A 23,501-nucleotide genomic window follows, 5' to 3' on the forward strand; every position below is an offset into this window, starting at 1 on the left:
TCCTTAGAACAAAACAATTCAGAGATGGGTAAAGGAAGGAATTTTATTTTAACCTTAGCAGTGGTTCTCACTTCAATTCTTTACCACTTATTTCAAGTATTGATAGTCTATCACTGATATGAAAGATCTGGGGAAACTTATTTCTTTTACTGTTGAAATTCAGTAGGTTAAGGTGGGTTTGTTTTAAGAAAGCCAGATTGCTGAGAGAGGCTGCTAAGAGCTGTTAGGATTTGTTTATTTTGTTGTCTAAATGGAGTAGTCACTGCTGCAAGCACAGACTTCTACTAGAAAAAGGCACAAACATTATTGCCATTTATACAAAGCACACTTTAGAGACAGGCCATTGCAGGATCATAGATTTTAGTAAGGCAGCAGTCAGTGCATGCAGCATATTATTTAGCAAACTAACTTTATGGGAAGAGTTTTAACTTTATCTATATTCATAGATCTTTAGAAAATGATTCTAAAAAAAGACCCAAACCAGACACTTGCAAACTGTTTCCTGGAGGGTGATAATCCTTCAGGTTTTGGGAAGAATTAAGCAAAAAAAATCTGCTTGAGAAGGATTCCTATTTATAATTTTTACCTCAAGCTATTAGATAGTATGCTGAATCCTTGCTCTCTTAACAGTAATTTCCTTTTTTTGAGTCAAATAAGGTGAATCTGACTCCTTAATCAGTGCTGCTGCTTAGCTTTCAATGTATGCAAATGCATTATGTTATAGAGCTGTGTGTTTACAAAAAAAAAAAAATGCTTTATGGGAGAGGAACAACTTCTTAGTATAATTTCTCCATGGAAAGTAGTAATTTGTTGTTCAGAAATGTTTCAGTTAAAAATAGAAATTATGTGCTACTGTTCTTCCTCACAGCCAAGACTAATATCAGTATTATTTATTTATATCTTGAGAACCTATGATGTATTTCCATCTTGCATAGAAAATAACTTTATTTATTTAAAAAATAACTTTTTATGCCTATTATATAATAGGCAAATAGTTGCATAAAAGCCAGGAGAGTCCTAGTATGAAACACGGGTATTTGACCACTGTAGATGGTTATCTTCAACTTCAGTCATTAATACACAGAGCTATTTCACTCATTCATTTAATATCTATGGGTTAGAAAAAATCAATATTACCAGCATTAACCACAAGATGGCCACATTTACATAGGATTTGGGAAAACTGAATCCTTCCATTTCTATCTAGATGACTACACCACAGAGATCCGTTAAGTACTTTTGAAGGAATTGAAGTGCAAAGAAGACTATAAAGTTACAACATATAACTTAATAGCTGCTACATTTAAGGGTTACTGGTTTTCTTTTGAGAACTTGTGTCATTACAATGGAAACATTAACTGCAGGAGAAGCATTCAGAAAGGATTAAAGTTGTGATCTCAGAGTTCCTGTCTGAGTACTGGCAAATTGATGGTAAGCAGTTGAAAACATAAGGTGCCAGCAATTTAATTCCTGTAAAGGTTACTCACATGCTTCCCCATTTCTGTTTCATTGTTTTTTTGATTGTAGATTTTTGTTTCCTACAGCCTTTTAAATTTTTTTCAAAATTATGATTGGATTTGTGGTTCCTTTTAAAACTGATTGGCATTGAAAAAAGCCTGTTTCAGTGAGATTTTTTACTACATCAGATCTTCTACTGCCATCATAGTAAAGCCATTGTGCCCCTGTTCTCTTATTTATTAATTTCTCTTCTTTTTATGTATACTTACCTACTGGATATCTGCTCTCATTTTGTGTTCTTCTGGCTGCATATTCTGTTTCTTCAAGGTTAGAAGCTGATGGACTGTGCACTTTTTCATCTTTCTGCTGTCATTTAGGAGTTAGAGATCAGTTGAGCAGCCACAGACAATTTTATTTTCAGACAAATTAAAATGACTTACCCATAGCTGAAATGTGATAAATGGTTGAGATGATTGGTTTGGGCTTGGGTTTTTCAGGTGGATTTATTTTGCTTTATTTTGGTGTTTTTTGTTTGCTGTGGGGTTTTTGGGGGTTTTTAATGTTTTTTTGTTGGGTTTTTTGGTTTGTTTTTTGATTTGTTTGTTTTTTTGTTTGGTTCTTTTTAGTAATAATTTTTATTGTTTGTAACATAGGTTATGGTATGTCTAGTAGGGTATCCATTTTTATGTAATCAGTAGACAAGTGACAGCCCTTCAGTTTGTTATGTTTTGATTGGACCATTGTTCAAGGAAGCTATATTTCTAGTTGGAGTTTACAAAGCAGTTGTACTTGAAATTTCCTCTTGATCCAAACAGAGAGTCTTCTAAGCTGTTTTTTTTGTTCTTTAGAAGACTTTGTCGGTGAAAGTCACCCTGCAGTGAAATCTTATCTGGACTCCATGCTGTGTTTGAAGTGACAGTATCTGTGTTTTTGTTTGTTTGCCTCCTACACTGTTTTCATTCACTTTTATTTTATAATCTCTATCTCAGAGATGTGTGAAGCATCACAACTGTTTCTTTGTAAAACCCATTTTTATCATGTTTTAGAGCACAGAGTACATGAGTGATAGAAATTCAACATGACTGCCTGATCAAATTACACTTTTCTCTGCCTGGGGGCATCTGTTGGTATGTCTAGATATTGCAGTGTGTTTGCTTAACAGTGCTAACAATTTTGTCTTTTCTGTTTGACTTATCTAGCTGGAAGGGCCATGTGTCCTGCAAATACAGAAAATTCGCAATATTGCTGCACCAAAGGATAATGAAGAATCTCAGGCTGCTCCCAGAATGTTGCGTTTACAGATGACTGATGGACACACAAGCTGCACAGCTATAGAATACAGTAGCATGTCAAAAATAAGGTGAACAGCTAACTTTTCCATGTTTTCCTTTGCTACTTAAATGTCCTTGAAATAATGGAAGTGTCCCTAGTAATTTATGAAAATATTGCTCTGCAAAAGAGGCTTCCTTTCTGGATTTGTATATAAAGGAGAAATTTGATTTCAGCATGCAAAGGTACATATGAATGTAATTTACAGTTCTGTTTATGTTGAACTACATCACGAAAGAAAGTGGATTTTTGCAGCCATCTACTGAGTTGTGGTTTCACAACACAGAGCATTTTGGGGGTGTGTGTAAACTTGGGGCAGATTCCCAATTTTCAGTAGTAGCAGATCTTTTGCCTTACCTTTGTAGCAGGAATGCCACAGGCTTGACACTCCTAACCCAGTGCAACTAATGCTGCTTAACCATGGGCAGGTCTTTAACTTGGATATTTCTTCAGTTAAAAGTGAAGGGTAAGAGAGGTGATTATTGCTGAACATGGGGGTGCTTTGTGTTTTTGGTTATGGAGGTGCTGAAAACAATTTCTGGTGTTTAGTCTGCAGAGTCGTGGTGTGCTCTGCACTCTTCTAGTTCAGGTAATTTTGGTTTAAAAAAAAAACCCCTTTTTCTGTCTCTCTGCTAGCTGCAGCAGTTAGATATAGATATATACTTAATTTTTGAATGTCATCTTTAAGAGTTAAACTATTCCTTCTGAGCAGGAGCCAGCTTGCAGTTTAGAGTGATGCTGTCAGAACATTTAATGATATTTTAATTATAGCTTGAGCCAGCAGAACTTGGAATATCATATTCCAATGCGAATATAAAGAAAGCAATAAAGGAAGGCAAACAGACTCTTGTGTAAGTAGATTCTAGATCACAAAATGTTTGAAGATAAATACCCAGTTCAAGACATAATTTGAAAGCTTTTTGATAAAATCTCAAAAATGTTAGAGAACTCATCGCTCTAGTAATGTTGTAAACACTTGTTTTTACATAACATTTTAAGATTTAATTTGTGTTATATGTAATTTTTTCAGGTCTGATGTTAGATTATTAAACTGTAATAATATCCTGTTTCAGTACATAGAGTTACTTTAAATAAATAAAAATCACAATTTTCTTTTATATTATAGGTTTTTCATGACTATAATTTTCATTTATCCCTTTCCCCTTGCCTCATTTTAATTTTTTTTCTGTATTTCTTTCATGTCTATTTTCTGATTGTCCATGTTTTTGCCTTCATCAGAACAATCCAAAAATTCATTAACATTGCTATGGTTAAATGGCACTGGTTCTGTAATTGGCTGACTCCATTATGAATTTTCCTCACCGTGTGGTATGGGCCTGTGATTGCAACAGTAGCTCTAGCATATTTTAAAGAGATTATTGTCTCTCAGTTGAAAGGTTTTAACTGGCTGCGTCCTGTTTCTCAAAAGAAGAAGCAGTTTCTAGATTGCACTGCTTGTCATATCTTTCAATTACATGTTGGAAGTACATGATTCTTTCATGCTTCTGCTGTTGCTTTTCCTAGGGTAGATTCATGTGAGAAGAAGATAAGGTGGCTCCATGTGGGAGCTGGTGACAGAAAGTATTCATATGTTTTAAAATTATAGAGTAGTGAGAGAAGAAGCACTACAAGATGCATGGTTTTTATATTTATTCTAGTGGACTCCTAACTCTTAGTAATGTGTAGAAAGGTTCCTTTCTAACCACTCTGTGTGTCTACTAAGTTAAATGTCTAAAAAAAAATTTGAGATTATTAACTATTTGGAAATCCACTCTTAACTGTAAATATGAGGAACCTGCCTCAAATCAGTTGTCTGAGAATATTATCTGATAATCAAAACAAATCATAACCTTACTTCAGTATTGTGAAATTAGATATTAACTAAACAGGCAATTTGCCAGTATTTATCTCTGTTAGAATCTAATTTGCAGTATGGCATTTTTGTATAATGGGTAGGAAGTGTTTCAATAAAGCTATTGAAAAGTACTGTGCTTTTTGATGCTAATTTTTTATTATGGCATATGAAAATGTTGGAATTATAATAAGAGTAGTTTTTTATATGTTTGTGACAGAATATTAATAAATCTATTGGAATTTTTTGACTTTGTTTCTACCTCTAGCCTGAACACTCCACCTGGAACAAAAATTAAGCTTTCAGGAATTGTTGAAGTGAGAAATGGATTCTTGCTGTTGGATGACAGTAACACAGCAGTTCTTGGAGGTGAAGTGGAGCATCTTATAGAAAAGTGGGAATTACAAAGGGTGAGGTAACACCACTAGAAATGCTTGTCTTACAAGTTGCATATTGCATTCAAAAATGTCAAGCTTATTCTGTTGGTTGTGAACTTTTGTATAATAAACTTTTAGAACTGTACTGTCCAAATAGTTTTAGGGCTGTGGCCAAATGTATGCAAGTAGGTCTTATGTATAATGTTGCAAATTAAAAAATTACAAGTGATCTTTGCATGGGAACTGATTCCTTTCTGCAGGGATATATTAAATTTATGTTGCTAAATAGTCATGGGTGGTATTATGTTGGTAAATAGTCATGGCTTTCTTAAACATTGTGTTTGTTACCAAAATACTATGGAGTTCTGCCTTTTACAGTTACTGTCTGCAGACTGTGTCTTTTTGAGGAAAAAATAATAGAATAAATGTACAGAAAGCATTGAAGTTGGTAATGTTTGGAATGAGCCCTGTACCCCAAATTTCATCAGTACTTCAGGTAAATTGTGGTTACAAAGTCAAATTGGAGATTTAAAATTCTTCCAACAAGGCAGAAAAATGTGTAAGCTCCTTTACTTTGGTTTCTGTCCCAGTAGAACAAAAGTGGCTGCAGGAATATTTTTTGAAACATTTTCTCACAAACAGGTGCAAGTTCCTAGGGCAGGATTTGTGACCCTACTACCATTAGTCTCAAATATTTGCCAGGTTAACTATCACTACTACAACCACGCACATCTCTGTATTTTTACATCCACATCTCTGAAACAGAGTGGCTGCTTATGGACATGATGGTTAGTTCCATATGAAGTACTCATTTTATTGTTGCTCCTGCTAAGTTGGGCTCAGTAATTTTTGTTAGATCTAGCCTTCTTTGGTGTTCAGTTGAACTTCATAATTTCCAGCACACTGAGCCAAAATTAATTTGAATTTTAGTTATGCATTCTAGTAGATTCTGTTTGTCATCCTTCAGCCTTTATAGCTAAGAATAAGGGTTTTTTTTAAAACGCAAAAGCATTCCTGGTTTTAAATGAAGCTTAAAGAAGTTCTGGCAGAACCATCCCGTTTTGTGATTTTTATTCTTACTTAGCATTAAGTCTTGTGAGTTCTCTCTTCAGTTAAAGAAGGTAGATAGATGGGGTAGAAGAGAGAACACAGAGCTAACATTTTCTTAAGAATTCACAAGACAAGAATAGAACTTGGTGATATTTTGCTCTCTTGGTGATATTTTGAACAGTCTGTTTTCATATTTCTTCTACCTGGACTTCAACAGATAAATTTTGCTTTATACTTCATAATTGGTTTTTGAAATCAGTGTCAATAAATAACTTGGAACAGACTATTTACATAAATAAAAAAAAAAAAGCAAAGCATTTAGTAACCAAAGGTGTGCTGCTGACTACAACTTTCAGCACCTGATAGCCAGCTCTCTTGGCTGTATGCAGTATGTGAAACAGAGTGCTAGCTGTCACTGATTTGCTCTGGTAAGATATAGAAAGTTAACTATTGCCTGCTACTATCCCCTCAGTGCTCTGGTTCTCAAACTTTTGGAGTTTGCCAGAGTATTTTCTTTTTCTTGTTGACCAGCTCACAGCACATGAACGTGGCCATGTCAGAAAAGCTGTGGGTGACAAGGAATCAGTTTGGACAGGTGAACCATGACCACTGGAAATTGTAGTTCCAGTTCTATATCCAGACTGACAGCTAGACAGATAGGGCTCAAACAAATCTGTAGAAGCCAGATGCTACATGGTAGCAGTTTCCCTTTGAACTTGATGCTTCAATCCTGTTCAGAAGGGTTTGTAGAAGAGTACAGCTGACAAATAAATATAATTGCTAAAATATCTGAGAGGTGGTAAGGACATTGCCACTCCTTGTCTAATCTTGTCATGGAAGCTTAAATAAATGCTGAATTGTGTTTGCATAAAAAGACATAAAACTTTTATTTGTGTAACTATTTCAAATTACTTGTTTTGAAGCTAGTTTTTTATTTTTGATGGCAGTTTTATATTTTGTCTCCACTAGGAAGTCTAAGCTGTGTTAATTTGGCTTCCTGTGTAGGTGATGACATAAGGGGGTTTTATACTTAGCATAAAGTTAGTGTTATTAAGCCAAATAGCATGAAACTTTAGAATAAAAGTTGTCTATTCTGTCTTAAGGTATTGCCCTTGCACCTACTTGTCAGCTTCTACTTGTTCAATTGTATTACTGTTTTGTTCCATTCAGAGAAGTGTTTGAAATTGCTTTCAGGAGGAATCAAGTTTTAGTAATAAAAGACTCATAATACAAAGTAGCATATGTGGAATGAATGCAGTATTATCACACTGCATGAGGAATAAATGTGCTCTTCCTTGTAGATTCAATTTTATCATAAGGTAAATTCTTGCCTGGGAATTTCAGGTCATTTTAAGTGTCCCTATTTAGGAGACAGTAAATAAATACGGAAGGAGTGTAAATGAGACTGTTACTGTGAGATTTGCTTTTCTAGACTATTTGGAAGTATGAGGTGAAGTGTCGTGGACATCTTTAAGAAAAAATGCAGTTCCAAATAATTATTGCTTTGTGGTGTTCCTCATTGCTTTGTGATGTTCTGATGGTGACTGCTGTTCCAAACATAAAGGATCAGTATATATGTGATGTTGCTGCTACCCTTCTTATGTGGGAAGAGTATTTTGTATTGCTATTAAACAAAACACCAGACAATATGTAAGTGAAGTCTGAAGAAATCTGCTGAGGTGATTGGTGAGACTGTTTGGTAGGGTCTTAAATTTTTAATACTTAGAGTTACAGTTCATCTAAAAGTAAAGCTGTTTAGGGTACTTCAAGATTTTTCTGTTTCGGTGAAGGTGAGGCTAAATACTGAGATTACATCATGGGAAAAGGAAGTAGTTTTAGGTATACTTCAAAATACATGTATAAAGGAAGGCAAAGGTACAATGGTACATAATATCTAGCAATCTTATATTGTAAACCTTAGTTTCTTAAGAGATTCTCTAGGAAATATATTTTTAGTGTCATGATGCAAGTAGAGCAAAAAAGGTAAAAGAAGTACACTATATGTATTTATAACAAAGTGTATTGTTAATGAGAGTTACTACTGGGTTATGAGGAAATTTAATTGTAAGTTAAAGAAGATTGTGTGTGTTGCCAATTTGCTTTTTATTTGGTGCCATGTGAAACCTGGTTTCTAAAGCAACTGCTCTCACTTCTCAGCAGAGAGTGCTCCTTGAGAAGGTTTCAGATCATTGGAATTCTTTGCTTATGGATAACAGTTTTATGCAATAAATTGTTATGATTCAAAATTCATGTAGGTAACTGTTAGTAAATAAGCAGTCAGTTTATGAGGGCTTTTTTGCCATTTGTCCAAATACAATTGCACATTTGAGCAGTAGATTGGAACAGTCTTTTTCTTCTATGTGATTTCTTGATTCTGATTTGGTAAAAAAGAAAAAAGTGTAAATTCAGCTTGCTCTTCCTGATTATAGGACATGAGGAATTAATCCTATGCTTGAGTTCTTGTCTAGCCTATAATTATTTCTTTTAATTATAATTTGATTCTGTATGGGAGTTCATTCCAAAATTGCCTGCATTTATCTAGGTACAAACAAGCAAACAAACAGAAATGCCAGAATAAGTGCAGGGTTTATTGCACCTGGAGTGCCTGCTCTGGGGAAGTGAAGTGGCTTGGCCATGAAATCCTTGTTCTACGTGCTGCTTCAGTTAATAGGTACAGGGAGGTGTGAGCATGCTGCAGTCATCAGCCCTTGGTTAGCTCATATTTCTAAGGCAGCATTTTAACTGAACTGGTTGAAACTAAAGCACAAAAATTTTATGATTTCTGCACTTCTAACTGCTTTTTGTGAATAATTTATTGAATACTTTACCAGTGTTTTTTGCTCTAAGGTATGAGAAAAAGGATTATTCTTTTTCTTCAATCCTGAAAGGAATTAATAGCTATAAATGATTTAGAAAACAGTCTTTGGCTCCTGAATAAAAGTAGTTAACTTGAAAGGAGTGGACCAAAAGCTTTAATTTAGGTATGTATTAGCTAAATTAATCTATTACTTAGTTTAAGAAATTCTCTGATAACATAGTGGCTTAAAGCTTATTTGTGTTTTTACTCCATTTCTCACATGATGGATTTAAATCAGTTCTACATCAGGTTAAAAAATATATAGGTAAATGTCATATATAGCCTTAAGTAGTTAAGGCTGTCTCTGACAACAGAGAATGTATGTAGTCATGCATGAATGTCTGTTGAGAGAAAAGGACAGGAACAAATTAAGCTGATAAAAGAGATGCATTATAGGAAATGCAATTTTAACAGCATTGAGGACCTGTTCTTTTCTTTCTTAGTAACACAGTATTTTGTTTCTAGCAGTGGCAAAAAGGAGATTGTTTTAGGCAGAGATCACAGTCTGAGCACTTACACAGCCTTGACGTACAGAATTGCTGTATTATATCAGGGAATACAATTCTGATTAATCCTTTCTGTGCTTGCTTATGCATGGGATCATGAATTTCACATAATTGTTGAGGATGGAGGTCATCTGGCTCAATCAAGGTCACGTACAGCCAATTGCCCAGGACAGTGTCCTTGCAGCTTTTGAGTATCTCTAAGAATGGGGACTCCCCAGCCTCCCTGTCTCAGTCACTCTGACAGTCAAAAAAGTGTTTTGTGATGGAGGGAATCTCCTATGATTCAGTTTCTGTCCACTGTCTCTGTCATCTTACTGGGCACCACTGAAAAGAGCTTGTCTCCATCATGTAGATTGATAAGGTCCCCCTGAACCTGAACTTTCCCTTCTTTAGGCTGAATTGGTCCAATCCCTTTTTAAAGGTGCTGTGTGCCTTTACACTCTCTACTGGCTGCAATTTCATTGGACATTGTATGAAAAAACATCTGCTGCCTATTTGTGTTCTGCTTTGTTCTCTTCGGTATATAACTGAATTTTCTACATGGGCTCTATGTGCCTTAGTAATTATGCAAAATTCCATAATTTTCTTTGTTCCTCTGCCTCTCCTCCAAACCTCTTCTTAACTTAGATGGCCCAAGATTTAAAAGTATGAATTTATTTTCTGCTGAAAATTACCCATTTTGCAAGTTTCATGTTCTTTCTGAAATAGAGACATTTATCATATAATCTGTTTTCTGTTTGCAATTTATTAATTATCAATTTTCTTTTACAGAGTTTGGCAAAACACAATAGGAGTAACATCGGAACAGAAGGTGGCCCTCCTCCTTTTGTACCTTTTGGGCAGGTATAGTGTACTTCTATTTGTCACTTCATAAAAGTACCTGTATTATGATATCTATGTACCTTGTTCCAGTTAGGTAAAGGCTGTCAAAACACCCTAGATCTTGTTAACTTGGATATAAAAAATGGTCCCATTTAAAAAAACCAAAACAAAACAGTGTTAATCCTGTCTCTTTGTTGTGCCAGTGTCCAGTAACATTTTTCCTCTCAGTTTCAAACTTAGCTTTATTTAGTGTATGGAGCCTTTGATTTTGCTGGTGAGATTGTGTCAGCACTTATGCAGTCTCTTCTTAAATGCCAAAGAATTTGGCAAGGATCAGCAAATTTCCAAGAATCGTTGTGTTGCATCATGATATCTAGTTACATGATTGTATTCTTTATGTGAGGGTCTGCTACTCTAATGGAATAAAACTTGGGTGGGTCTTTTTTCAAATGAGAGCAGGCAGAAGAATAATTAAACATTTCTTTTGCATTTTCAGAAGTGTGCATCTTATGTGCAAGTGGATAGCAGAGATCTTGATCGCAGAAAGACTTTGCAAATGACGAATACTGTAAAACCTGTTGCGGACAATGATGAATTTGAAAAGCAGAGAACAGCTGCTATTGCAGAAGTAGCAAAGAGCAAAGAGGTTAGAATGCATGTGTTGCAGCATTTTACTTACTGCGATTGATCTTTTCTTGTCAAGTATTTATCTCTTCAATGACAAATGCTTTCTTATATTTGCCTGCGTATAATTCTACCCCTGTATCTTTAAAAAGATGAATCAGACTTAGAGTCCTTTTGAATTGATGACTATGTTCTTATTTTAATAAAGGTACTAAATGTATCATAATGTTTTATTGTAGATATGATTTTGCTACCACTACTAAAAAATGAGGGGTGTACAATTCTGCTAATAAGATTTAAGCAATAAATGCAGGTTATCAATTTTCATCTGTTCTTTTTAATTCTCAAAACCCCCATAATTCGCTAAACTCGGTCTGAATAAATAGCTAGGAAATTTAGTTCTAATGTGTCAGGTTTTTATGTTCTCCTTTGGTCTTCTTTTTAGTTTATTTCTCAAAGTGCTTAGTAAGTTGTAACAGCTAGAATTACATGCCCTTTTTACAACCTCATTTAGGCACAGGGGAAAAAGACTCCTGACTAATAAATTCATCTTTTTCTCTGTGTGTGTAAATTAGTGCTTTATTTGTTGACCCAGACCATAATCAAAAACCTCAAAAAACCCACTGCAGCAAAAGTTTCTACTTTTTCTACTAGCTAAATATTTTCATTATTTCTGTTTGCTGAAATGTTATTTTGTGCTTATCTAAAGACCAAGACATTTGGAGGAGGTGGTGGTAGTAGCAGAAGCAATCTCAGTGTGAGCGCTGGAGGGAATCGAAACAGGGAACTGTTCCAGAAAGAGAAGATAGCAAAACCAGAGGGGAAGAATGAAGGTGTCTACCGAGAACTGGTAAGATGGAAGACTTTAATGGGGTCTTGAATGTGTAAGATTAAAACAAAACCCCAAATATAACAAGAAGATCAAAACTCCTTGAGGGATGATGGCTTTCCTTTCAATTAATTTTGAGGTCTGCTTAGAGTACTTATGGTGCTTTTGTACCTTACTGAGATAGCTATGAGTTTCACTGTAATTCTGGGTAATGTAATTCTTAAACATTTATTCAGTGAAATTTAAGTATGTATCTCAGAGGTTAAATTCCATTAGGCTTGGGATTTTGTGGGCTTTTTGTAGGGTCTTGATATGGCTAATTTTGAACCTGTAGACAGAGTGTTATAATCATGGGGTTCCAGTTAAGAATGTTTTTGATGGCAGCTGTTGAAGTAAATGGGTAACTGGTATGATTTTGGTGCAGGTGCAATGTTATTTTCTGTACTTAATGCTTTTTGATTCCTATTTTGACTTTTTGTCATCATGCTCTATGCGGTTTGGAATAACAGAGCCTGTGCAAGTAAATTGTTTGCATTTCTTTGCTTTCTTCTGTAAAACCTTTAGCCAGTTACGTTTTATCCATATTTTAAGAAGTAAGTGGGTTTTGTGTTGTCTGCAAAAGCTTTTAAGGGGTTCAAATCGGAACAGATGGCTAGTTTTGATGTGCCCATATTATTTTGAGATATTTCTTTTAGTTTTCATATAGACTAGGAGAATTTGTCCTTGAAGGCCTGTAGTAGTAGAACTGGAAACTAATGAATTAAAAATCATACTACTGAAAAAAAACCCTTGATTACCAGATTCTTTTGAGCTTATATGTAAAGGTTTTATATAAAACTAAAATGTTGTTTCAATTAAAAATAAAAGAAAAATTAATGTAAAATCTGGTATGTTTATAGAGTGTTGTATTTATTATTTTTGTTTGTACCTTTTATTTCAGGTTGATGAAAAGGCTCTAAAACACATAACAGAGATGGGTTTTAGCAAAGAAGCAGCAAGACAGGCACTTATGGATAACAGTAACAGCCTGGAGGCAGCATTAAATTTTCTTCTGAACAACAGTAAACAGAAACCCATTCAGGGACCACCACCTAGAGGTAAATCTTGCAAAGAGATGCTTTAAAACTGTTTACAAGCCAAAAAAATTGTGTGGGGTGGATTACTAATGTAGTTATAGAAGGACATATTTGCATGTTTTCTTCCTGCAAGTTAGAATGCATTGCAAACCTGAAAGCAAATCCCTAAGAAAGATTCTGCGTATTACATTCTTGTCAAAATTTTTGAGTTGGAAGTCAGATGTTTAATTGGCTTTAAATGGGAAATGTGTATCCTAGAATCACAGAAGAACATGGGTTGGAAGGGACATTCAAGATCATCTTATTCCACCTCCCCCACACCCAGCTCCCAGACAGAGAGGCCACCCACTACACCAGGTTGCTCAGGGCTCCATCCAATGTGGCCTTGAACACTTCCAAGGACAGAGCATCCACTGCTTCTCTGGACAACCTTTCCAGTGCCTCATCACCCTCATAGTAAAGAATTTTTTCATCACATCCAATCTAAATCTCTCCAGTTTGTAGTTTAAAATGGTTCTCCCTTATCCTATCACTGCCTTTCTGTTACAGAATTTTTTAAAGACAGAAAATACAAACATTTTATAAAGCAAACGAAGGCATGTTTGCGCTTTTTAATTTTTATTGCCCATTCACAAAAAGCCTCTCATGCTCACAGGTAAGGGGAAGGGCCGAGGCCGAATAAGACCTGAAGATGAAGAAGAGCTAGGAAATGCCAGACCGTCTGCACCAAGCACACTGTTTGATTTCTTGGAATCCAAAATGGGTACTCTAACAGTAGAGGGTGAGTTACTGAAATTAATCTATCTAGAACAAATGTTGGATAGTGTAGATTTATTTTTCCTAACTCTAGTCATTCAAAAGTTGATTCATAGAACTTCCTCCACGGTCAGTCATTAAAAAAACAACGAGTGCTTGGAGAATTATTCTTCTCAAGAAAGGCCAAATAAGTTGCTCAGTGGTGATTAGATGTTTAAAAGTCGGTAATTTGAAATAAGATGACATAAACCACAATTTTTAATCTGACTGGATTCTTCCTGAATCATGAATCTTTATTTATGACATCATAAGTCTTCACTGTATTTATCGAAAATTGAAATATTCGAAGAAATAACTTTTAAATACACCAGCATTCTGCATTAGCTGATGAAATTTTGTAAACTGGTCAGGTAGTGAATATAACCACATTATCAGAAAGAAGATATTTGAGATATTTCTTGGCAACTCATATTACTTACCAAAGATGCACTGGATTTCTTACGATGAGCAGAAATGAAAACAGTGGTAGTGTTTTTGGTTTACACTGCAAACATTGATTTTTCTTTGGATACATTTGTCTTATATTGAGATATTACAGAATATTATTTAAATGTTCTTCAGACTAACAAAAATAATGTAATATTTATATTACATAAATATTACATTATTTATGTTTGTCTGAAGGACATTTAAAGGAAAATAAAAGAAATAATCCCTGTGGGTTATATAAATTTCTCATTTGTCAGTGTTTTTGTAGTAAGTAGGTAATAGTAGTTTATCAGACTCATGAAATGAGTGAATTGCTTTTTTAAAATGATACTACTGATTGCTTAGGGATACTTATGATCCTTTGGTTTCAGTGCATGTATGTAGACAATAAAGCATAGTGTTATGTGAGTAAAAAGATATATTTATATTTATTACAGTTACTTCAGTTTATAATCTTCAATATTGTGTTTTAAAGATAAATACACATTGCTTTTATGAGTTTTTTTCTTCTTATATGAAAATAAAAAGATTCCATAAATGTCATAAGAAGAAAAACATAATTTTATTAAAACTTTTTTTAAAGGTTTTATACTTCTTGAGTTACTGAAGGTTCTGCCATATTTCCTGCCATGATAGAGGGTTTTTATTTTTATGGTTTTATCACTATGCTGGTTTTTCTCACTTTATCTGAGTAATCAATATGTAATCCAGTGTACTATTCCTGAACCATACTTTCCTGAAAAAAATCCAAACCTAACTTGTTAGCATTTTTGAAGAGCTCAGAAAGTGTTCTGATTATTTTGTGAAATTCTTTTCAATCTTTCTGCCTTTTTCTTTTCTGAAAAAAATAGATGTTGTACTTTGTAAGGCTTTGAAGTGGTTGCTTAGTTTCATGTTCTTAGCTTTTATTTTCCTTACTGAGAATAGCCCATAGGATTGCATCTCTGTTTTTATGCCAGGTTTTAGTTTTGCTTGCAGAGTCCTTTAAATGAATATTTCAAGAAATACATAGGCATGTGGTTTTTTTTACTTTCAAAAGTGATTTTTTTACTTGCCAAATTTGAGAAAAACTCTGCAGTCTGATGAATTCAAACCCATCCTTAAAATCATATATTAAAAGTTAATTTTCTGCCATTTTATTGCCTCTGCCTTTGAAAATAATTTCAGTTAAATTCTTAATTATTAGTTGTCTTACGTTCCACTCAAACTGAGATGACAGGAGTTTTAAAAGTATTTGCTGAGTGATCTATCTGCAGTGACCATACTTGGCACTGTGAACTCTTCAGTCATGAAATCTGCATCCAAATGTCTGCAGAAAACAGGAGAGATATATATATATATATACACACATACATATATATATATATATATATAACTAGTACCTCCTATATTTAATTTGATCCTGTCATCTATGAGCAGTAGAGAAACATAGTTTCACTTATAATTAGAAAAGTATTTGGTCAGAATTGAAATGCACATTGGACAAACTGATCAAAACAACTCAAATATGTAATGTTACAAAGCTAAGAATGCCTCTTCATTGATTTTCCTGCACAGTATTACACTAAGGAGTGCTCAGGCTGGCAGGTTTTTCTCCATTTATATTCACCAAATGCTGTACTATACCACATATAAAAGAAGATAGATAGGTTGTTCTGCAGTATTTCTGGCACCTTGCTGTCCTGCATGGTCTCTAAAATCTCATATTGTTTTTTGGGTGTTGAGAAAGAAAGGGGTTTTCATAGGGACAGTGGTTTTGAATATATGAGCAAGTCCCTACTATTACATGTTTGTGTATGATCAGGGGCAGATGATTACCTGGAATGGCCATACTTATCATTATTGCAAGCATTAAAGTCCTGTACACTTGAGACAGAGTGTAATTCCTTCTAAATGACTGGAAGTCGTTGTACAATCCAAAAAGCAAAAGGCGGTTTTGCTGAACTGTTTTTTAATATTTTTAAATCCTGTACTACACCACATTTTGTTCAAAATCTTATGTGATCTGGGGAAAGTGTCTGAAAAAAAAGAATAATTTCTCTTTTCAAGTACACAGAAGATTGATTTGCTTTGTGCATCCCTCCTTGTTTTTCTTATCTACTGTTTCTAATTACACCTGAAAACCTTAGTAGTGTGGAGAATTTCAAAATTCACTTCTGGCTGGGTGGTTCTATTTCTGAACAGGAACTGCAGAACTGTTGTTGAATTTTTTTCTTTGATTTGGTACTTTTTCATACTTGCATTTAGACCAAATAGAAAAACATTTATGAGTTGAAATACCTTTGTATTTTTTTAGGAGGTACTTGTATTCCTTTTAAAAGTGAAGACAGCACATTAAGTTTCTTGTTGTTTGCTTTTTTTTTTAAAGAAGTTACAAGACAGCATGTTAGTGTTTTGCCCCATAAATGATATCTTGTGATGTTTTTATGTTTTATCTCCTCTTTTCCATTAAGGAAATATTGTTTTAAGTAATTACAGCTATCAAAAGTATTAAATACCTGACTCCATGATCTGCTAGCTCTTTAATTGTAAAACACAGCATACTTTAAACATACTTTATTTAAATGAAATGCAAAGAATTAAAACAAACATATCCTTAACTTTAAACTACATGTTTATTTATTTATTTATTTATTACTGTGAATAGTTGGTGGCACCTACTAAAGTATTTCTGTGTTGAAATTAAGTAATTTGAATTTTGGCAAGAGAAACCTCCTGACTGCAAGAGATAACACAAACAGAAGACAAAATTGCTTTCAATTAGCTGCCTGTGCTTGTACTTGGTTAATTTCCGCTACTGAACACAAAAGATTTTTTCCATTAATCTCCTTATTGTTTTCTTTTGTTATGAGGAACAACTCATCTATCTTTGCCAGCTTAAATAAGTAAACACAAGGATTATCAGAGAGAATAAGATGATACCAAGAGCACTGGCTATAGTATTAATGAATAATGAACATTATTCTTTATCTAGTCCCAAATAAATTAAACATTTGAAATAAATTGGTAATGCAATACAATGTAATTAAAAATATTTATTTCATTTTGTGGTCACACAATTTATTTGAATATCTGGGAGTGAGGGTGCTTTGAGGAGAAAAAAAGAGTCTTACTTTTTTGGAGTTAAAAGAAATTTGTAACATTTGAAATCTGCCATTCAGTAGCCATATTTTCAACAAGCACGGAATGCTATGGACAAGAGATCCAAATTGAATAATAGCCATATTTCTTATTCAGCCTTTCTTCTAAAAATTGAACTTTAGTCAGAGCTAATTGTGACTATCAAGAAAATCACTTTTATTTGTTGTATTGGTATGTTAGCATTGATGATATATGTTACAAGGCTTGTACTTTTATTTTGCCTTTAAATGTAAAAGGGACAAATATAGTAAATTTCATACATTTTAAAGAATAATTTAAAAAATCAGTTTTTTGTTAGAGTCCTTTAATCCAGTTAGTTAAAGTTTGTAGTGAATACAATGCAAAATTTTTGTTCACTTCTTTATTATAACTCTTCTCAGCTTGTATTTGGTTTGTTTCAACAGAAACATGCTCTCAGGTCCCTGTTCCTCAGTGTTGCTACATTTTAGAAAGAATTATATTGATATTGATTTAATTTGACAAACCTATTGGGTAATGGGAATTCTACTTCATGACACGAAGTGTGTGCAAATGTATCACTAATTATCTTCTAATTTTTAAATCTTGTGGTCAGTATGAGATAGCACATGCCCTGGAGGTAGCTGTCTCAAAGTTATACTTCCATACAGTTACACAAAAGTATTATTCAGTCCGAGAGGAGAAACCCAAAACATTGCCAGCAGTGTGCGAGGACCACGCTCATTGAATTTAGCCGCATTATTAAACATGATAAAATCCACAGGAGAGGACCACAGGAAGCTGTACTTTTTAAATTCCATTGTGCATTGAGCAGTGATTTATGAATTGTGTTGGCTGGAATTTCCAAGTGCAGCAGGTCCTGCTGGTTCCTTGTAATCAGGGGAATGTGATTGGTCCTGTAGGGTCCTCTTGCGTCATCACACACAAAGGCCAGAGTGAGTGAGTGAGTGAGGGTTCCAGGCTGACAAATGCTACTTGTCATCTCAGAACTTCTGAGTAGATGACAAGAACCTTATCATTAACTTTTACATGTATTTTTTCCAGACCATGTTCCCAAACCTCTGGTTGCAACAATGATGACTGGATTAACCTATCCCACTGTTGGAGAGTAGCTTACTACATCTTCTTGTTAAATGCCAAATTAATATTTGTTATAGCCCTGTAGGAGGCATTACTTTTCTGGGAACAGTTGCTAATGGTTTGTTGGAGTTGAGGCAGGAAGTAGAAGCAGTTGTGGTAGACAACTTGTGAATGAGATCCCTTGATGCTTTTTTGATCCTTATTTCTCATAAAGAAACTTTAGAATCCCTTCATTTTTTGGGGATCAAACCAGACAGCACAAAAACACGAAGAACCAGTATTTTTATCATCTCCTGGCTTTTTTTGTTGGCTACTGTTGACAAAGTAACATTTACTGCTACTTGACAGTTTCCATTTACAAGTGACTTGTGCTTGAATGTCAATCAATCAGTTAAGGTGTCCTGCTCATTTAAGGCTGCTGTGTATGATGCAGTCCCCAGGAAAACTTTTAGCACAAGAAATGCACCTCTGTAAAAACCACAAGTTTATGGGATTTTGCATACCTTAAGCTTAAACTAAAAAAACTCAGGCGTTTCATGTCAGCCTTTGTATGTCACAGTAAAGAGACCTAGAAAAAAATAACCACATTCACTGTTTTGAAATTCTCTAGTCACTTTACCTGCAGTCTAACACATAGTATTATTTTAACTTTCCACTACTATTTAAAAAAAAAAAATCTGTAATGAAAGGATGCAACACACTTTCAAACCAGCTTGTTGCTTTTATGTTGTGACCACATTGTCTTGTGTAGACAATAGCTAAAATTACTCATTACATGTTATGAAATTGAATAGAAATTTCAGTAAACTCTCTTGAATTATAGAAGAATATATCTATGTTCTGAGTTTTCCTTGAGGCTTTAACTAAACTGTAACTGCTTTGCATGCATTTTTTGTAGAGTCTTTGTACTAAGTATTGTCACTACCTATCTCAGCTCAGGAAATGTTTATTTATTTAGAAAAAGAGCAAAGGACAGCCCTTAAGAGGAAATGTTTTGAGTTTAAGTCAAACCTAATATCCTGCCATCTAGGAAAGTATTGCCATGTCCAATCTAGTAATAACTCATTCCTGTTTTTTTTTTTCTGTTGGAACAGTGACTTTAATTAATTTAATGTTACAGAATATTAAATAAGATGATTTATAAGTGAATTAAGTTAGAGTTTTATGCGTATTTTTCTGTAATGGTGTGTACAAGGGAGTAAACATGCAGGGGTCATCGAACTGTTCAGTCATTTTGTGTGTAATTAACATTAGGAATAGACCTAAGAGCTTAGATTGGGCATAGGAAGAGTGGAAGCCTGAGCATTTTACTACCAGGAGAGAAGAAGTATAAATTAAGAATGTTGTGAACAAAGACTGTTAATTCGTTAATTTGGAAGTTAAATCTTTCTAGATGATAGGAAGTCTATAAGATTGGTATTATACAGAAGTGGAAAAGTATAATGAAGCTATTTAGTGAAAAGTTACAGATGTAAAGAAAAACAGTACTTTAATGTCTCATTTGTAAAGAAGAAATAAAGAGGTACTTCTAATTTTAAACATGTTATTCTAACAAATGAAAATTAATTATACAAGATCTAAAGTCATCTTTGCATTTTTAAAAAGAAAATGCATATTTATGAAACTCTTGTTTCTGAGTAGTATGTATTTACATTTAATGCATTAAAAATGTGATGGGTTTTAGAGTAATATATTATAGAGTAAGATGTATTTTTACCAAGATCATGTTCAAGCTAAGCCTTATATTTGCTTATGCCATGTTAAAAACCAAAAATGCTAGGTAATTTTGGTAAAAATTTTGACTTCTATAAGTTATGCTGCATCAAATATATGTAAAAATTGAGTTAGATTCTTATTGGCCAATTTAGTAAATTAAATTGATAAAAATTCTGTGAGCTACTACTAATCATGTGATGCTTGAAAAGTTTTTTATTAAAAAATAAACCAGGTAAAATTTACATTTTAATTTTAACTTGCCATCTTGCATGTAATTATGAAGGTTGATATGTTTGCTGTCTGGTATCAGCATTCATTGTTTCTAGTGGTAACATTCCTTTCCATGGGAATGTGTGAGAGCCTGACTGCACAGTCCCACCAGGCCCATGCACACACCAGGCTCATGGACACAAGCAAGAAAATAACACCTTTGCAACCGCCCACATGGCACAGAATGGCTCGTGTAAACATGAATCCCTTTAATGGGTTTATGTTTTCCTTTTCCATCAGCCTTACAGTCTGCTGGCAGATCTCATGCCTAGCCACCCACACACACACACCCATGTCAGTCTGTCCTGTTCAGGAGATCCCTGACCTGTGGTACCCACTTCACCTCTGGCCCAGCTTGTTGGCTGCTACAGCCTGGAGCTGGTAGGAGGTTACATGGATGTACTTTATACACTGTGTGAGCCCAAACCTGGGGTCTCCTGGCAGATGGCCTTCGAGACCACATCGGTCTGTCCAGTGCTCATGGTCTCTCTCACGGTTCCTTGTCCCAGCTACCAGCTTATCCTACCTCAAATTTGCCACTTTAAAAACATGTCCCCTCACATACACAACAGAGAATTTAATAAGGAGATGGGACAGGTTACAGTGATCACAGGCAGGACTGTATTGACCAGGAACCTACTTATTTGCAGCTCTCCTGTTTAATCTCATTTCTTCTGTATTTTCCCCTGGGTTTATCTTCATTTCTCCCCTCCTTTTGCTCTTCACCTCAACAACTCCATTAAAAATTTCATGTTTGCCTAAAAAGCTCATAATTCCATAAAAAGTTCCACAGATATCCACAGTTCCCTTCCTCTCCATCAGGCCATAGCATGTTTCCTCTCTTTGCTTATATTCATGATAATCTTGTCTTTATTCTCATCAGTTAAGAGTTCTGGTTGAAGCTCTTAGAGGTGGCGCTTGAGAAGGTCCTGTCATGGCTCACTGATCAGAGTCTCCAGAGTCCTGGGCTTTGCTACTACTCCTGTTATCTACATTTTGCCAGCTCTGTTCATTTTATCACTTCAGATTCTTGTCTTTTCTCTTTTTTCCTGAATAACTGTTAACAAGGTATTTTTACAGAAAGTTTCAATTCAGATTAGAAGTATTCCCTTTTCCTCCTCATTTTCCTCTCTCCTTCTTTCTTCACCTTGGAATTCTGTTTTTCTGTCTTAAAGGGCTCTTACTCAAGTGGGTTGTTGATGTCCATAGGGAAGAACGAGTTATCTCCTGGAAATTTATGCCTGGCTTTTCTCTTGCTCATAGGTGTTTTGGTTCTAAGTACAGCCCAGAGTACTATACAGAGTTCTGGGCTGTACTTAGGACCAAATTCTGATAATTAGGAATTGCAGTTCAAATGTGTCTGGTAAATTCTCTGTGTATACCATTCCATTTCCATGTCACAAAGGTGCATACATTTCTGAAGAATACTGTTGCTTTATCAGAGTCTGAAACAGTATTTCTAAAATGTATTTGTGTGAAATATGTTAATTGAAATAATTTTTTTCTTTGTAGAACCAAAATTGCAATTTCAGCCAACACATCAAGTACAGCACAAAGTTATGAATACAGAACAGAATGGCATCAAAGAGAATCATTCAAGACACGTTTCTCGCAATGACATGAGACAACCAAGGAATGAGAAACCCCCTCGTTTTCAAAAGGACTTTCAGAATTCAAGGCAGGCTTTGGAAAGTGGTGGGTTACCAAGAAACAGAGGTCCTGAAAGGCACAGCTCTTTAGAACAATGGACAGATGAAAAAAATAAAAGTGACAGACATTATCCTAGAAATGACAGGTCAAAGGATTTGAGTTATCCCATAACCACTCACCAGAGTGATATTACTTTCAAAAAAAGGGATAACAACATGCAAAACAGAGTAGGAAAAGGAGTGTCTTTCTCAGAATTCAAGGAAAATTCTGCTGCTCAAGATGTGACAGACAACAATAACCAGAAACGTGGGAAAAGGGAAACACACAATTCAGAAAATTTTTGTGATAGGAAGGCACGAACAATAAGTAATGAAGCCTTTATGGTAAAACGTGAGCAACATTTTGGTGTTAATAATGATTACCAAAATCCAAGTAGGACTGATAATTTTAGTGCTGTACCAAATGGAGATACTGAGCATCATCAGAAAGGAAGACGAGTAGGACCCATCAAATCGTCAGGACCCACTGTTATCCCATCTTTTGATGATAAAATGTTGTATTACAACACTGGTCCCAAAAAGAGAACCGGGCCCATCAAACCAGAGAAAATACTGGAACCATCAAGTCACATGGAGTATGGAAAAAGTTGGAGACCAGGGGATGAATGCTTTGCTCTTTATTGGGAAGACAACAAGGTATGCCTTTGCTAAGTGAGAACTATCTCAAATTGTACCTCTAATGCTCTCTTAGTGTGTGTGAGAGATACTTAGCACACTACCACAGAGACATGGCCTTTGTTCATAGGTGTGTAGTGTGCTTCTTGCCTAGCTCCGTGCTCTGTTTTTTATATTTATGATGTATGTCACTTGCATTCACTGCACAACATTTTTAAGTCCCTAAATCAAGTCCTTGTTTCTGCCATGTATGTAGAGTTTAGGATGTCTTAAGTTCCTTACTGAAACATTTGACTTAAGTGCTGAAAATTTGAAGGGATGAATGTGGATGTAGGTGCTCATATTCTTTGCTGAGGAGCAAAAACAAAACAAAACGGTGCTATCTAGAATATCTATAATGGTAGATGTGTAATACCTTTTTCTGGAACAAGTCAGCACGCAACCTTTAGCAGCACAAAGAAAGAATAAAGTCTGCAGGAATGGGGCTGTAAAAAACCTGCCAATTTTCTTTCAGTCATTACAGAACAGAAACAGCAAAGGCTTAATTTTGATAAGCACTTGTATGCTATCAGGTAAAGAATTTGTGGACAAATTATGCTGCATGATAGATTTGTATTACTGATTTTTAAAAGTTTAAATATTTATTTTCAGCTCTTTTCCCCATTAATGAGATTTCTCTTGCAGGAGGACATTTTGCTTTCTTCTCCTTTGCTAAGAAAGTTTTAGGCTGTTTTCTTTGATTTATCATCACCTGTTCAAGAGTTGTCTGCCACTCTTCATGGGTAGTTTCTTTGGGTTTTACCCCTTTCTGATAATCTGAGAACTACCTTAAATATTGTTGTTCTTTAAGTACATTTTATTCACACATTTTTCTGCTTTTTAAGAATTTTTAATTAAGTTTATTATATTTATTATAAGTGTTTTCTTTTTTTTTTCTGTCTGCATTAACTCAGCAGCATAACTTTA

General features: G+C 34.7%; 1 protein-coding gene across 4 annotated transcripts in view; it reads left to right on the forward strand.

The window, feature by feature from the left end:
* TDRD3 (tudor domain containing 3) overlaps positions 1-23,501 on the forward strand; it is a 93,816-nt gene that overhangs the window by 46,129 nt on the left and 24,186 nt on the right. For all 4 annotated transcript variants that reach the window (XM_071448514.1, XM_071448515.1, XM_071448513.1 and 1 more), the window contains 8 exons: positions 2,658-2,818; positions 4,908-5,049; positions 10,201-10,272; positions 10,748-10,897; positions 11,585-11,725; positions 12,645-12,801; positions 13,436-13,561; positions 21,724-22,556. In XM_071448514.1, coding sequence (XP_071304615.1) covers positions 2,658-2,818; positions 4,908-5,049; positions 10,201-10,272; positions 10,748-10,897; positions 11,585-11,725; positions 12,645-12,801; positions 13,436-13,561; positions 21,724-22,556 — 1,782 coding nt within the window. The remainder of the gene's footprint in view (positions 1-2,657; positions 2,819-4,907; positions 5,050-10,200; positions 10,273-10,747; positions 10,898-11,584; positions 11,726-12,644; positions 12,802-13,435; positions 13,562-21,723; positions 22,557-23,501) is intronic.

Source organism: Agelaius tricolor, unplaced genomic scaffold, assembly GCF_023055355.1.
Source record: "Agelaius tricolor isolate 1412-34295 unplaced genomic scaffold, bAgeTri1.0.p SCAF_26, whole genome shotgun sequence".
Classification (NCBI taxonomy): Eukaryota; Metazoa; Chordata; class Aves; order Passeriformes; family Icteridae; genus Agelaius; species Agelaius tricolor.